Source organism: Bubalus bubalis, chromosome 3, assembly GCF_019923935.1.
Source record: "Bubalus bubalis isolate 160015118507 breed Murrah chromosome 3, NDDB_SH_1, whole genome shotgun sequence".
Classification (NCBI taxonomy): domain Eukaryota; kingdom Metazoa; phylum Chordata; class Mammalia; order Artiodactyla; family Bovidae; genus Bubalus; species Bubalus bubalis.
This window is the reverse complement of record NC_059159.1, coordinates 171569552-171586139: the sequence shown is the minus strand read 5'-3', so window position 1 is coordinate 171586139 and position 16588 is coordinate 171569552. Positions and strand designations below refer to the sequence as shown.

Here is a 16588-nt window from a genome sequence, read left to right as displayed (position 1 = left end):
GAGCCGAGCCTTCCTTCCAGGGAGTTTGAGTGCTGCGTTGCTGTTGTTTGTTCGCTAAGTTGAGTCAGACTCTTTTGTGACCCCACGGACTGTAGCCCTCCAGGCTCCTCTGTCCATGGGGTTTCCCAAGTAAGAATACTGGAGTGGGTTACCACACAGGTAATCAATTGTGTATCAGGATGTTTTCAGCTGCAGGTAACAGAATAGGAGTAAAAAGCTGGTATAAACAATGGGGATTTTGGTTTTCTTATATAGCAGGCAATCCAGGGGCAGGCAGTTGTAAGCAGGTCTTACTGCTGATTGACTGGGAGCAGAGCGTGGGGTTAATACCTGTGGAGGCTGCCGCCTCCCCTCCTCTCAGGACGGAATCCAGAGGAGGGAATGGAGCAGGTGGGGCTTGCTCCTCCCCGTCCTTCTCTCTTCATCCGGGTGGAAAATCTTTCCCAGAAGTTCCCAGCAGGCTTCCTGTCAAATCTCATCGACCAGAAGTGGCATAGGACTGTGCTCTAGCCGCCCCGGAGGCTGGGAGAGCAGGTGTCTGGCCCTCGGGCTCTGCAGTGTGGTCGACTCCATCAGTAAGGACAGCAAGGGGAGGCATCTGTCTGCCACGTGCAGAAAGCACCTTGCGCGCAGCGGGTGCTCTGCAGGGTGTGGCCACGGACGGGAACGTTACACGTGGTGCAGACGTGGACGGTTCAGTGCGCAGGGAGTGCTGACGCAGAGCGTCAGGGGAGCTGTCTGGCCAGAGGAAGGGCTAGGATTTCAGGAGACAGACTCGAGCCCGGGCAGGTGTCTAGGGATGAGGGAACTGATCAGAGTGCGTGAGGGACCTCAGACCCAGTCTGTCTAGCTTTAGAGCCTGGTGTTTTTAGTCTGCACGTTGGGGCAGTGAGCTTGAGCTATGAGTTGAAGAATGAGTGTGATTTCAGCAGTTGAGCAAGGTGGCAGGCTCTCTAGACAAAGGGAATACGTTGTCCCGTAAAGCTAGGGTGGTGTGTTTAACCATGCGGTGTGTTTGGAGCATGGGGTTGCTCGGTTGGGCTGAGGGTCTAGTGTGAGAAGGAGTGGGCTGGGCTGTGAGGTTCGAGCTAATAATAGAGACTTGGCGTTTGGACCTTGCGTTTGGTTGTGTGATTATCTTTCACAGTGGTGGTGCCATCAAATGGTTTTGAGCAGAAAAAAATAAAGAAGAAACCACGAACGGGCTGCCTTTAGGACGATCATTTTGTTAGCCGAGGCCATAGGGCCAAAATACGGCTAAACCACAGGGCAGAACAGAGCGGGCCAGGGTGCATGGCCTGACTGTGGAGCGGAAGAAGGCGCTTTTGGGCCGGCTCCCAGGGTTTCAGCTCGGGTTGGGGTAGTGGTGAGACCGTCTACACAGGCAGGAAACGGGAGGGAGGGCTGGGAAAGGTGAGGCGTGGACCGGAGCCTCAGTGGAGAGGTCCCCAGAGGGCTCGGCCCTCAGGAGAGAAGTCATGGAGGCTGAGATCACCACCTGCCTCCTGCCCGGCTCCTCCTCTGTCCTGCCCGAGGGCAGGTAAGATGCGGGGAGTCCCCTCCGTCTTCTTTTTCAAACTCACTCTCCTTTCCCTGTGGGCTCTGGTAACATCTTACGTAGTTCACAGGAGTACTTTTCATGATGTGTTGTGTTTCCTCATTATTTAAAACTTTTCTAGAACGTTCCATGCACTCGGGCCTGAAGACCATCCATAAATTGTGACTTCTTTGTGTTTTTATAGGTTCTTCAAACATTTTGGGTTATGGTCCAGAGGTCCACAATTCTCTGACATCAGAAGTACGTTTCCTGAGGAAGCAGAACCAGGCCCTCAATACGATGCTCGCTAAAGGATCCAGAGGTAAAAACTGGAGGCGCGGTCTGCAGCCGGGAGCCCACAGGCCCCTGTGGCGTGGGGAGGATGCGGATGCTGGAGTTGGACCAACCTGCGTTCAAGTCCCGTGGCTCTGTGCCTTCGGGCCGGTCACTCAGCCTCTGAACCTAAATACCGTTAGCTGTGAAATAGGAGCTCTTCATCGGGCTGTTGCAACAGCCAAGCTGTAGAAGCCTACAGCGCGTTGCCGTGGGGCTGAGTGAATGTTTCTTCACTTGTCACCCTCCCCTCTGTGCAGCCGCCTCTCACTCAGTTCACAGCGGGAGAGAGAGGGCTGGAAATACGTTACTCCCCAAATTTCAGAGACTTTCTACTACCAGGAAAGCTTTTCCAGGATTTCTTTTGTGGTGGTTTAGTCACTAAGTCGTGTCCAGCTCTTGTGACCCCATGGACAGTTAGCCCACCAGGCTCCTGTCCCTGGGATTCTCCAGGCAAGAATACTGGAGTGGGTTGCCATTTCCCTCTCCAGGGGATCTTCCTGACCCAGGGATCAAACCCAGGTCTCCTGCATTGCAGGCGGATTCTTTACTGAGCCACCAGGGAAAAGGACAGTGTTTCTCTTAAAGGACAGTGTTTCTCTTCTTTTCATTCCTTCTGTGTGGAGCTTAGCCCTCAAAGAGGTTTCAGTTGTATTTTCTGACAATACATAAAATGCTTCCGGAATGACGTGATTATTAGTCCTACCTTACAGGTGAGCACCTGAGCCTGGGGAATTGACTGGCCTGCGGTCACAGGGCCAGAGGTGGTGGAACCGGAACTCAGGCCAGCTTATCCCATTTTCACTAGAGATACTGACTTAAGAGATGAAACTGGGGCTTCCGCAGATCATTCATTCATTCGGCAAACACCTCCTGGCGCCTCTTCTGTATCGCAGACCATGTAGGTTCTGATTCAGAGTTGAGTGGGACCTGATCCCTTCCTGCAGGGGCGCTCACGATCTGACGGGAGAGAGAGCCAGGTGACTGTGTCAGACCAAGGTGAGGATCAGCCATGATAAAGCCTCCGGGAGAGCGGGACCCTGGGGAAGGCATCCTGACCCAGGAGGAGCTGGCCTTCAAGAGCTGAGTCTGGGATGTGAGTAGGGATTAGCAGAGGTGCCTGAGGTTTAGAGGGCTTCCCCGGGTGGCTCAGTGGTAAAGAATCTGTTTGCCAATGCAGGAGATGCTGGTTCAATCCCTGGGTCAGGAAGCTTCCCTGGAGAAGGAAATGGCAACCCACTCCAGTAATTCTTGCCTGGGAAATCACAGGGACAGAGGAGCCTTGCAGGCTGCAGTCCATGGGGTTGCAAAGAGTCAGACGAGACTTAACAACTTAAACAACAGCTAAGGTTCAGAAGAGCCGGGGCATTTTAAATAGAAAGAAGAGGGTGGACGGAGGCCCAGGGGTTAGAGGTGGGGGTGGAGTCTGGACTGGTCTGGAGTTGTAGGAAGCTCGGTGTGGTTGCAGCCTGCGGGGAGAGGAGAAAGCTTGCTGAGAGATGATCGAGTCATGGTTAAGAGTGGAATCAGAAAAGCTGGATCTGAATCCTGGCTCTGCCAGTTACTGGCTGTGTGACCTCGGCAAAGCCTTAGTCTCTCTGATCCTTAACATCCTGTCTGGAAAATAGAGAGTAAGCCAAGTGCCTCCATGGAGGTCTACTCTGAAGAGTAAGCAGGATGGTACCCAGGAAGATCTCAGGGTAACAGTGAGCTCTGTGGTGACGTCAGCCGCTGGCAGCACCGGCACAGCCCGCAGCCGCCGGCGCGCTGGCAGCCGCCAGAGTGCTGTGAGGCCCTGAATGGAGCCTGTGCCTGCAGCTCAGTTACTACTCCTGGCCACGCACATGAGGAAACAGGCGCAGAGAAGTAGAGTCTGGCTGAAGCTGCTGGGGTCAGTAAGCGGAGGAGCCACACCCGAGCACGCCCCTCGTCTGCAGGCCTTGTGGGGGCCGTGTATCCCTGAGCCCGGTGCTGCTCATCCCTCGGGAGCGCTGGCCTCCGGGCCTGGCGGTGGTGGCCGAGGGGCCGTCTGCACAGCCCCTGGCCTCCCAGCAGGCCTCTCAGACTTGCCCAGGACCCGTCGCCAGAGTCTTGAGCCCCGTTTCCTGCCTCTGTCTCTAACGTCTGCCCAGTTTTTGCTCTGTGAAGGCACAGTAACTAGGTTGGCACAGCCCATTATTTAATAGAAAATTAAACGGGCTCATCTCATCCCAGTGACGTTTAATCTGCAGCCTTGATGTTGACAGATTTATCTGCCCAAAATGCATGAGATAATTGGAATGCCACAATCACAAATACCAGATGAAATCTCCTCTCCTTTGTATTCTTGGCGCGCTCCGGCTAAAGTGCTGTATTTGCGTAATGAGGTTGGGAAAAACAAACGGTGTCTCCTCTCAGCGGCGCTTCTCTGTGCGTGCAGATAAACAGAAGGAGAACGAGAAGCTGCGCGAGGCCCTCTCCAGGAAGGCCGCCAGCCTGGAGCACCTCCAGGGGGAGCTGGCCGCTGTGCAGGCGGAGAAGGAGCGGCTGCAGAGAGAGGCAGACGGGAAGGAGAGTGAGAACCAGCGGCTGCTTCAGGAGGCATGCCACGGCCGCAGGGCGCTGAGCAGGTGGGGCCAGGGTCCTCTGCCCGGGGATGGGCGCAGTAGGCACACGACACATGGCATGGCAGGTGGGAATGAAGTAAGAGGAGGAAGGTCATCTGAGTCAGGGGACAGGGCCTGGGGGCCAGGTGGCTCTGTTTCATCCCGGGAGCGTCAAGGCTGGCCTCTGCAAAGGTGCTGTTGAGCAGCCACTGGAGGCAGTGAGCACGTACACCCTGTGGAGCCTCTGGAAGATCCTTCTCTTTGGAAAGGATGAGGGCCCGGGGCGGAGTGTCCTTGGCCTGTGCAGGGCAGAGCAGGGGGCCCTGCTAGAGGAGGGGCCGGGATGGAGGAGGGCCCTGGGGCTGGGGAGGACCTTGGCTTTCATGCTGAGTGACTGGGAAGCCACGGGCGATTCCGCACACAGGGTTGACGTGCGTCTGGCTCGGACTCTGAGCTGGTCATGCTGACTGCTCCTCCGCAGGCCCCTCTGTCCCTGTGGTCTCTGTCTCGTCCCGTGTGTCTCAGCAGCCCCGTCAGCTCTCCTGATTCCCCCCGACCTTTAGTTCCTGAGGTCGCCCTGCTTCCCCAGCACAGTGCAGTGATCCATAAGCTCACGGTTTGTGCCTTCACAGCTCTGCTTCTCTCCTGAGCTGGGCACCCCTGGGTGAGATATAACCATTCTGCGTTTCACTTCCTCACATTCCTGAGTTGGGCATTCGTAGCGCGTCCCTCTTGGGGTGTCTGTGAGGATGACCCAAGACCTCAGATGTTAAGGGCTGGGCCCGGAGGGGCCCTCAGGATGCTCCTCAGCACGCCAACAGTCTCGGCCACACTCCCCGGGTCATGGCGGGACTGCCTGCCCCCCACGTGAGACTAACCTCTCCTCCCCCTGCCGGCGGGGCCTTTCCAGGCTGCAGGAGGAGTCGGCGTTGAGGCAGCAGCTGCTCTTGCAGAGCGACAAGCTCCTGAGGGCCCTGCGGGCAGAGCTGAAGGTGTATGAGAAGCTGGACCAAGAGCAACGGAGGCCGCGAGGTACTGGGCACTCTGGCCGGGCATGCTCTCCTCTCCACCAACAGCAGGCTGGCCCTCTGTCCTCAAACCCCAGGCCTGCCTCCCTGGTGGAGCAGGTCGACTCTGAGCAGGCTCTCCAGCCCACCCTCCTTCTGAAGCGGCAGCAGGAAGCAGGGAAGGACTGAGGCTCGGGAGCCCAGCTGGCTGAGGTCTGGGTTCTCACAGCCTCGCATCCCGCAGTCAGCTCGCCACTTTGGGCCTCTTCCTTCCGCTGCAACACACGTCTGCTCATCTTGGTTCTATGCAGTCATAAAAATTAGATGCGATCATTTATTAAACACCCTAGCACAGTACCTGGCACATAGTACACACCTGAGAAATAACAATTTTCCTGCGAGTGTATTTTTTTTTTGGCCCATTCATTTAGCAGATAATCATGGAGCACCTGCTGTGCGCTGAGCATTGCTCTGGAGATGGTTGCTGGTCCGCGCTCTGTCCTAGAGAGATACCGGATCAGAGTGACTTGACTGTAAACTCTTAACATTTTAGAATCAATTTTGAGGTGTGATGGGGGTTTTTGTTGTTGTTGTTGTTTTCTTTTCAACTAATTTTCCAGATGGTTTCTCCCTATTGAAAGTTTATCTAGAAAAGGGTCACCTCTCAGCTTTCATTTTCTCCTCAAGTTGCTCTTCTTATTCCCGCTGTTGTGCCTTTTTAATACACTGCAGCTCTGAAAATCATCCCCTTTCATTCTATAATTCTGGCCCAAATAGATTTTATTACTACTAGACATAATTTCGGGGTTTGGTGTGCAATTTGCTAGGCCTTAATGGCCAGAAGTGAAGATTAATTTCCAACTCTTACTTAGCCTGTGGAATAGCAGCAATTAAGTCTGCCGATATTTTTGTTTTTAAAGTCGAGTTGTTATTTTCAACTGTTCCCAGCCCTTGGGCAGGGGAGGAATGTGGTGGTGGTGGCAGGTGGCAAGCACCGTCAGCTTATGGCTGACCCTTTGGCAGTGGACGGTGTTGAGGTTTCCCTTTGCTCATGTTCGCAGAGGCTGGTGTGGAGGCGTCAAGAGAAGGCTGGAGGGGCCAGGACCTCCTGGACCACCTGCACAGCCTCCTGGCCGAGGTCCAGGCTCTGCAGGCGTTGCTGGAGAAAAGCATCAAGACCAACATGACGCTGCAGAGCTGGGTGGAGGAGCGGCTGGTGCAGGATGGGGAAAAGGCCCGGGAAGCTGCTCTCGCTTTGGCTCTGCAGAGCCTGTCCTCCCCTGAGCAGCCCCTGCCGCTGGATGAGCCGGGTACTGTCCTGCCTCCCCCTGCCGTCTGAGACACAGCCCTGCGCATCTGTGCGGGACACGTGAGCTTCTGAATCCCACCCTCGCCCCACAGGGGTGTCCGCCCACCGACAGCAGACTTGCTAGACCCCGGGAGCCTGGGGCCTGACCGCTAAGTAGCTGTAACCCTTGGCAAAATGCCATCATCTCTACCTGGGGCCTGTGGATTCTCAGGGCAGCCAGGTTATGGCTTCCAGCCACCCTTGTTGCCTCCCGCCCCTCCACTTAGTCCTGTCCACATCACCCGCTGCTGGAAATCCATTTTAGTCCCTTTTACCACCTTTAAAAGAGGTTCTACAGCTCTTCCTCCAGCTGTCAGTGTCTCAGGATCTGAAAAGCTTCCTGGCAGTTTTGAACGCTGGTTCTGTTTGGCGTTTTCTTGTGGGTTTTTTGTCTGGCCTTGCAGAGGCTGTAAAGGGGGCAGGGAGAGGATAAACTGGGCTCCCAGACCCTCTGTCCCCCTCCCACACAGGTCCGGAAGACACCAGCAAGGGCTGAGGCTCAAAGCGGTCAGCCAGGCCAGCCTCCTTGCTCTTTTTATGAAGGAACTAAAACTCAGAGAGGGCAAGAGGCTTTTCCAGAGTTACTGACGCAAGTCGGTGGCAGAGCTGGAGCTAGAAATCATTCCCAGCTCTAAGTCCACTGTTTCTGAAGCACCGCCTGGAGGGCCTCGGGGGTCTGGGGTCACCGTGCTCATGCCTGCAGGGTGGGTGTGTGCATCGGGGGTGGGGGAGTAAGGAGTTTATACTTACACTTGACTTAGATTGGGACTTACACCTGTCGCCTTTAATTTAGAAAGTTACAATCTCTCAGAGACCACCCAGGCACCCAGCCTTGGAACTTGCAGTGACTGATTCATGGGTTTCTCCTTGGGAAGGGTTTTAAAATTTGAACCAAAAAGGTGCTGTGACAATGTGGAAAAGAAAAAGGAAAAGGTCCTTCATGTTACAAAACGTTCATTTTTTGTGCTTTGTGCTTTGCGTTGCTTCATCTGGGGATCGGGTATAGGTGTGAATTCGTAAGGTTCAGATCGGTTTTTGTGTCTTGCTTTGTTTTTGCCCAATATTACATCATCAGTGTTACCCCTTCCTTCACATGGGCTTCCTAATTAACTGTTTTCAGAGGATTGTCAGTCACCAAACCATTGCAGGGGTGGTGGTTAGCGTGGTCTCTGAGTCGGCGCTTTAGTGAACATCAGCATCAGCATGATGGTTCTGTTGAGCAGCGTTCTTCAGATAAGACCCTGCAAGGGGAACCTTGCCGGGCTGGGGGCGCCCCTGCCGCCGCCTTCTGCAGGGGTGATGCATCAGCAGCAGGCCTGGCCAGAGGGGCCCTTAAGTAGAGGTCTGCTCCTGGCCCTTCTAGAACTTTGTGGAGATGGGACCAAGGAGACTGTTGGTGTAAGCGAGGGAGACTGAACCAGGGAGGCCAGCTTGGGGCTTGGGGTGCCCAGGATGGACTCTGGGGCAGGTGAAGTGAGGCCGTTGAACAGCCTTTGCCTGTTTTGGAGATTTGTCCAGGGTCAGCCCTGGAGTGCCCTCCACAGAGACATGTGGGAGCATTCTCCCGCCTCCCCCAGTGAAGATGAGAATTATACTGTAAGCAGCAGCGTTTCCTCCTTTGCAAAAGACTTTCCAGGATGGTAGCAAAGAGCCGCTGTCTGAAAGGTCTGCTCTAAAGACTGCTGTTGTTATAGGAAGTGATCTCTCTTGGGCCAGCTCCCCGGAGCAGACCCCCGGGGCTCCTTGGCCCCCTGATATCAAAGCGCACTCTCAGGAGATGCCTGGGTGGGAATGAGCTGAGCGGAACCCTGCGAGGCGGGGACACAGTGCTTGCTACATCCCCGACGCTCCAGGTCATGCCAGGCAGATCCCTTCCCATCTTGGTCCCTTGGCCTCCTCTCCCAGGAAATCTGAACTAGAAGCCACGCTGTCCCTGAGCTCCTGGGAGCTCGGAGGTGCCCCGTAGAACACGGCTCGGCATCTTGTCCAGCTCCTGACTGGTTTTGCCCGCTTCCCTTGTTCCAGTGCATCCCCTCCCAGGTCCTACTTGGGGTGATGCTTCCATCCCGTGTGGGTACCATGGCCACCTCCAGGCTCGGGCCGCCAGCCGTTCCTCCTGAAGCCCCTGCTTCACGCTCTCTGAGGTGTCTCAAGGACCCCGGCATTTCTGCCTCCTTGGGTCACCCCCCCGACCTGGGCTCCCACCGCCCCTTAGCCCTGACTCCTCGGGGGACGTGGTCTGCTTACTTGTCTGGACAAAGAGGGTCCTTCCGGGGAGGGGGCCAGGCCTTCTCACTCTGTGTCCCGCAAGGCCTGGCGGGAGAGAGGCCCAGTGAGGATTTGAATGAACGATAGTGTTCGTGTCCAGAACTTGACTATATTTTCATGCAGTTCTTTCTCTCAAATGCTGATGAGAATGAAACTAGAACTTGATGGTTTATGTCCCGTATTTTGCCTTGTGCAGATGGTGACAAGTGTCCCGTGGCAACTGACAATTCATGTGATCTGTTTGATCCCACCCCAGCAACGCCCCCAAGATCAGGTACAAAGCTAAAGTCTGGGTAACTGTGGCACCGTTGGGTTTCTCGGTGGGACTTGTTCAGTTGGGGGCAAGGGGGTCCCTGGTTCCAACTCAGAAAAGTATTTGGCAGGATTTAGGGTTTCATGTTCTCAGCATTTCTAGCTGGCGATCTCATCCTCCAAGCTGGTTCCTGTGTTCCTAGGTGTTACCAGCCTTAGCGACATCATTGGGTGGGGTCCCTGTTGCTCTGGATTAGAGCGACCACCTTAGCGTGGCTTTCGAGGGCCTGCAGCATCCTCCAGGCGGGCCTGCCCAGCCACACCGCTTTGCCCACCCGGTGGCACACAGATGGGTCACCATCCTGCAGGCGGGCCTGCGTTTTCCTCCCACGGGGACTGTGCCGCCTGGCTCCTGCCTTTGCCAGATCAACCTTGCCCGCTTCTCTGCTAGTGAAAATCCTGCTGCTTCAAGACTCCTCCTGAATGCAAATGGCTCAGAGAAATGTCTCTCCTGATGGCCCCTGTCAGAATCATCCATCTGTGCTTCTGTTGATGCAAAGGTAGAAAGCGGCAGGCTTTTTCCTCTGTGAAGCATCATTCTTGCTACCCTTTCACCCCAGCGCAGTCGTTGCTTCTTCCAGGAAGCTGTCTCTGGTCTCCCTTCCTGCACACAGGCTTGACTGTCCTGTCCTCTGAGATCTGGCTCTCTGATGTCGGGCTCCTACCCCTTCCGCGTGGCGTCTGTTGTCCGATCAGACTCAGACCCCTGAGGCGCAGGCCTGGCCTCGGTTCCTCTGTGTAGACCAGGCTCTTCTGCATTGCAAGGCTCTGATGAGTGCTGGTTGGGTTGAAATAAGGTGACTAATCCCGGAGCTTACTCATTAGGTGGCGCACACACTGGCATCCTGGATCCCAGCCTCTGTCCTCTTTGGGTGGTCAGCTGGCATTTGGACCTGAGGGCTCTCGCCTCCCAGCTGGCTTCACGTCCTTACACACAGCTCATCGAAGGCTGGTGCTGCTCCTGGGAGATCTCATGTCTCTGCTCTCGTTGTGCAGCTTCAGAGATGCCTGCGCTCTCCGGAAGTGACGTGGACGCCCTGTCCTGCGACAGCGGCAGGTCCGTTGTCAGCGCCTCCTGCGCGTCCTCCCTGGTCCCCAGCCACCACCTCTGGGCCAGCAGGAGCGGCCGTCACGTGCTGGGCCTGGCCGAGGACTACGATGCCCTGTGTGAGCAGATTGGCCAGGGCCAGACGCTCCTCGCCGAGGTGGACCTTCGGATCCGAGAGGCTCCTGGCCCCATCAGTCAGGAGCTGGTAACCAAGGTAACTTCAGCGATGGTGCCGGAGGGAGAGGGACGCATGGGGGAGCAGGAGGCGGAGGCAGGAGGCAGAGGCAGGAGGCAAGGGGGCCGTGGGGCCTCTTCCGCTGGGAGGAGGGGCAGGAAAGGTGGCCCCGAGGCTCGGGGGCAGGTCCGCTCTGCAGGCTGTGCGTTGTTCTGGGGGCCGCCTGCTGAGGGGGGCCCTGTGCTGCTGCGCTGCCCTGCCCCACGCCGGCCTCTGTCTGTCTGGCTCGCATCCGTCCCTCTGTCCTGCAGTCCTGTCACGTGTCCGTCTGTTCTTCCCCCCCGGTCACCGGTCCGCCCCCCTCCCAGCCTCCACGCTCAGCATGGCTGAGGTCCTGATCCTCGCGTGGCGTGGAGGGATCGCACAGTCCCTTGGGACGTGCTTGCCGACACGAGCTGCCCCGCGCCCCCTCTGACAGGTGGCAGCTGCCTTCCCAGCACGTGGCTGGTTAGCAGCCTTCACGATGGGTGGCGTTGTGCCCACTGTACAGACGCCGAGTGGAAGGAACTCGGCGCCTCCAGGGCTGGAACCCCGCTGCATGTCCTCCAGAGCGCTCTGGTGTCCTGCCCCGCAGCCGTGTGACACCTCCCGCTCCCCGTGCTGTGCAGACTTTCTCACGCTGGGGTCTGCTCCTGCCCGCCCGCCATCTCTGCCCGCTCCCCAGTGCTGCCCCAGCCAGGCGTGGCTGCTTTTCTTCTGCTTCCCAGGGCTGTGCAGACTTTCTCACGCCGGGGTCTGCTCCTGGCCGCCCATGGTCTCTCCTCGCTCCCCAGTGCTGGCCCAGCCGGGTGCGGCTGCTTTTCCTCCAGCCCCGTCCCCTTGCACCCTCTGGCTGGGAAGACCACCTACCCCTTCTTCCTGCAGCATCCTGCCAGAATCCTCATTTTAAAGTCAAGGACCCCTGTGTGCTTGACATAAAGTTTCTCATTGACTTCCTCCAAAACTTGGGGTCAAATTTCCTTCCTCCCCGGGATTGGACTCAACCTTTGAGCTTCTGTGGGTCACGTTTTCTGATCCTTCTTTTTGGGTTCTCATTGAGGACACTTAAGCCCCCTACTTCATAATAGCTGTTTTGCCTCTTTGTTTTGTTTTACAATATTGTAAAAGCCAGCTTTGGTTTTTTTATCCCATTAATAAGAGTAGGGAGAGCGTGTGTTTGTTCACTCTCATATACCCACTGTGTCACCCGGGGCCTGGCAGGGAGTAGGTGCCTGGTAAATACTCGTTGAATGAATTCATAAATATAAGTAAGAGTATTGTTCTTTTCTGATTATGATCTGTATTTTACAGAAACTAGAAACTATAGAGAAACATAAAAGCATCTATAAAAATACCACACGGTGCTCAACGCTTAGAATTTTCATACGTGTGTACTTGTGTCTCATTCGTAAAGTCTGTAAAACTGACTCATTACATATGAGTTTTGTATTTGACTTTCAGTTAACATTATATTAACATTTCAATCTCGTTCAGTATTTTTCTAAAAGCTTGACTTTTCGTGGCTGAAAAGTAAGCCAGCGTGGATACAGCGCCATCTATTTACTCTCTCTCCTGTTTGCTGGACATTTAAGCTGTCACGGGCATCCTTGTAACTGGATCTCTGGTGATATCTTAGGGCCGTTCGTTAGGGACAAGTTTCTGGACGTGAACTCACGTGCTCCACGGCCGCGTGGCCTCCGTCGCTCTTGTTGGAAGCCACTGCTGTGTTGCTTCCCACAAGTTTGTGTCCATGTCTCCATTTACGAGTGGGGGTGCCTCTGCGCCTATGTCTTCAGTATTTTTATTTATAAATTTTTTTTTGCCAATTTGATAGCTAAACAGGGTGTGTCATATTGTTTTGTCTTTATCTGACTACTTGTGAAAACAATACTCTTCATTTCTTTCTTTTAAAAAAATCTATTTCGTACTTTCCCTTCTGGGGTTCATATTCTTCACTTTCTTGTGCCCTTGAGAAACTCCCCAGTTTGACTTGCTCCTGCCTGCTCGAGGGGTGATGGAGACTTGACGGCACAAGTCCCGCTGGCGGCAGGCAGAGCGGAGGAGCCGGGGATGCAGGGGACAGAAACAATCATGCTGCATTGCTGGCCGTGAAGAGGCTCCGGAGCTGCGGGGCAGGGTGGGGGCCGGCCATGGACCCTCTTGTGGCCGAAATAAATATAGTGCCCTCAGGTGGCCACTGATCATGCTTGTTGATGGGCCTAATATCACCAACGAAGTTCCCTCATAATCTGTAATTCACCAGCTTTAACCGTACATTGATGTCGTCCGCGCCAGGCTCTGGCTCAGAGTGTGGAACGCAGGCCCCGTGGTCTGGCGATTTATGCTGCCCGTGAGAGCCAGCTTGTCCATGATCCTTCTCCAGACTGCACCCAACAGCCTTCACATTCCCCGACACAGGGTCCACACGCGGCGCCCCCGAGCTGCTCTGTCACCGGCGTGAGCTCTGCCAGGCGGATGCTGGACGAGGCCGCGAGGTTGCTGGTGCGTTTCTGGAAGGTCTCGCTGCCCACCGACGGCCAGTGCACGCTCCACTGCGAACAGGTGGGTGGCGGCACGCGCACGCAGAGGCTCCAGGGGCCGCCGGGCCTGGGCCCCGCCGCCGCCGTGTCCAGCCCAGCACCGGGCCCGCAGCGGTTGTGCCTCCATTGGGGGAACGCGGAGGGTGGCAGGGAAGCCTCCGTGGTTGTTGAGCGACACCGCACTGGCTGCTGCAGGCCTGTTCTTCCTGGGTCCCCTGGTGCCCTGCAAACTCGGCCTACAGCCGGGACCCGACCCCGGCCCCACGCTGAGCACGTCTGTTTTGGGAGGACCCAGTCCACATTGCACACATGAGGAAACAGCGGCTCGGGCAGTGAGGTGTGCGCTCACGGATGCAGAGCCGGGCTGGAAGCACCAGTGTGGAATCCCAAGGCAGGCTTGTATTTGATAAGCTTTTAAGTCCCAGGTTGTCCTCATGGACTAGCTCGTTCCGTTCTGTTCAAGATCTCTTTCATTTCTGATGCCTTTTCTCTGGACTGTCTTGATTGCTTTTGATAGCTTTCAGCATCATATTTTAGTGGGCTTTGTAAATCTATTTTAACTACTTAGAAACTAGTTGTGCCTTTTTTTTTTTTAAGCCAATGAAAATCATTTATTACAAAGCCACTGAAATTTCCCTTAAAAGCTGCACTTGGCAGTAACTTCAACGTGACTGAATTAAGAACAGTTGCTCCCACCCCATCCTCATTTGCATCTGCCCTGGCACAGCTCAGGAGCCAGGCAGAGCAGATGCCGTCCCTGGGTTTGTGTGTGTGAGTTCAGTTCGGTTCGGTCGCTCAATAGTGTCCCACTCTTTGCGACCCCATGAACCGCAGCACGCCAGGACTGCCTGTCCATCACCAACGCCCAGAGTTTACCCAAACCCATGTCCATCGAGTCGGTGATACCATCCAACCATCTCATCCTCTGTTGTCCCCTTCTCGTCAATCTTTCCCAGCATCAGGGTCTTTTCAAATGAGTCAGTTCTTCCCATCAGGTGGCCAAAGTATTGGAGCCCCTTCTTGTCAATCTTTCCCAGCATCAGGGTCTTTTCAAATGAGTCAGTTCTTCGCATCAGGTGGCCAAAGTATTGGAGCTTCAGCTTCAGCATCAGTCCTTCCAATGAACACCCAGGACTGATCTCCTTCAGAATGGACTAGTTGGATCTCCTCGCAGTCCAAGGGACTCTCAAGAGTCTTCTTTTAATATCATAGTTCAAAAGCATCCATTCTTTGGCACTCAGCTTTCTTTACGGTCCAACTCTCACATCCGTACATGACCACTGGAAAAACCATAGCCCTAACTAGACGGACCTTTGTTGGCAAAGTAATGTCTCTGCTTTTTAATAAGCTGTCTAGGTTGGTCATAACTTTCCTTCCAAGGAGGAAGCGTCTTTTAATTTCATGGCTGCAGTCACCACCTGCAGTGATTTTGGAGCCCAAGAAAATAAAATCAGCCACTGTTTCCTCATCTATTTGCCATGAAGTGATGGGACCGGATGCCATTATCTTCGTTTTCTGAATGTTGAGCTTTAAGCCAACTTTTTCACTCTCCTCTTTCACTTTCATCAAGAGGCTCTTTAGTTCTCTTCAGTTTCTGCCATAAGGGTGGTGTCATCTGCATATCTGAGGTTATTGACATTTCTCCTGGCAATCTTGATTCCAGCTTGTGCTTCCTCCAGCCCAGCATTTCTCATGATGTACTCTGCATATAAGTTAAATAAGCAGGGTGACAATATACAGCCTTGACGTACTCCTTTTCCTATTTGGAACCAGTCTGTTGTTCCATGTCCAGTTCTAACTGTTGCTTCCTGACCTGCATACAGATTTCTCAAGAGGCAGGTCAGGTGGTCTGGTATTCCCATCTCTTTCAGAATTTTCCAGTCTATTGTGATCCACATAGTCAAAGGCTTTGGCATAGTCGATAAAGCAGAAATAGATGGTTTTCTGGAACTCTCTTGCTTTTTCCATGATCCAGCGGATGTTGGCAATTTGATCTCTGGTTCCTCTGCCTTTTCTAAAACCAGCTTGAACATTTGGAATTTTACGGTTCATGTATTGCTGAAGCCTGGCTTGGAGAATTTTGAGTATTACTTTGCTAGCGTGTGAGATGAGTGCAGTTGTGCAGTAGTTTGAGCCTTCTTTGGCATTACTTTTCTTTGGGATTGGAATGAAAACTGACCTTTTCCAGTCCTGTGGCCACTGCTGTTTTCCAAATTTGCTGGCATATTGAGTGCAACACTTTTACAGCATCATCTTTCAGGATTTGAAATAGCTCAACTGGAATTCCATCACCTCCACTAGCTTTGTTCGTAGTGATGCTTTCTAAGGCCCACTTGACTTCACATTCCCGGATGTCTGGCTCTAGGTGAGTGATCACACCATCGTGATTATCTTGGTCGTGAAGATCTTTTTTGTACAGTTCTTCTGTGTATTCTTGCCACCTCTTCTTGGTATCTTCTCCTTCTGTTAGGTCCCTACCATTTCTGTCCTTTATTGAGCCCATCTTTGCATGAAGTGTTCCCTTGGTGTCTCTGATCATCTTGAAGAGATCTCTAGTCTTTCCCATTCTGTTGTTTTCCTCTATTTCTTTGCACTGATCACTGAGGAAGGCTTTCTTATCTCTCCTTGCTGTTCTTTGTAATTATGCATTCAAATAGGTATATCTTTCCTTTTCTCCTTTGCTTTTCGCTTCTCTTCTTTTCACAGCTATTTTTAAGCCCTCCTCAGACAGCCATTTTGCTTTTTTGCATTTCTTTTTCTTGAGGATGATCTTGCTCCCTTCTCCTGTACAATGTCATGAACCTCCATCCATGGTTCATCAGGTACTCTGTCTGTCAGATCTGGGCCCTTAAATCTATTTCTCACTTCCACTGTATAAGGAATTTGATTTAGGTCATATCTGAATTATCTAGTGGTTTTCCCCACTTTCTTCAATTTAAGTCTGAATTTGGTAATAAGGAGTTCATGATCTGAGCCACAGTCAGCTCCCGGTCTTGTTTTTGCTGACTGTATAGAGCTTCTCCATCTTTGGCTGCAAAGAATATAATCCATCTGATTTCAGTGTGTGTGAGTACCATGTCATATTAGGTCCAGGCAAGTACCCACTCCGGTAATCAAAGAAGCCTCCCTGGAAGAAGCAGCCTTTCAGTTAAGGGAGAGTTCAAGCTGTCTCCTTGGTAGTCTGAGAGATATTCCCTCCTTTATGTAACCTGTAAATTTTTGGCCAAGTCCAGCAGGAAGGCAGAAGGGAAATGTGCATTCCACATTATCACCTATCTAGTTACCTTCTAACAGACCTCAGAGCTCCCAGCCATGCCAGGGAAGTAGCAGTGAAGCAGCTCTTGGTCGGAAGGTTCTGCTGGGCCTGTCCTTGGACGTCCCTCTTGGGATCCTGGG

The 16588-nt window shown here is 53.6% G+C and overlaps 1 protein-coding gene across 12 annotated transcripts in view; it reads left to right on the top strand.

Annotated features, from left to right (window-relative positions):
- CDK5RAP2 (CDK5 regulatory subunit associated protein 2) overlaps positions 1–16588 on the top strand; it is a 182026-nt gene that overhangs the window by 155511 nt on the left and 9927 nt on the right. For 9 of the 12 annotated variants that reach the window (XM_044940531.2, XM_044940527.2, XM_044940530.2 and 6 more), the window contains 7 exons: positions 1743–1859; positions 4290–4479; positions 5366–5487; positions 6524–6772; positions 9275–9352; positions 10387–10652; positions 13071–13214. In XM_044940531.2, the coding sequence (XP_044796466.2) occupies positions 1743–1859; positions 4290–4479; positions 5366–5487; positions 6524–6772; positions 9275–9352; positions 10387–10652; positions 13071–13214 (1166 nt within the window). Of the gene's footprint in view, positions 1–1742; positions 1860–4289; positions 4480–5365; positions 5488–6523; positions 6832–9274; positions 9353–10386; positions 10653–13070; positions 13215–16588 lie in introns of those variants that run through there. The other 3 variants (XM_044940528.2, XM_044940526.2, XM_044940534.2) reach the window with 3 other exon arrangements.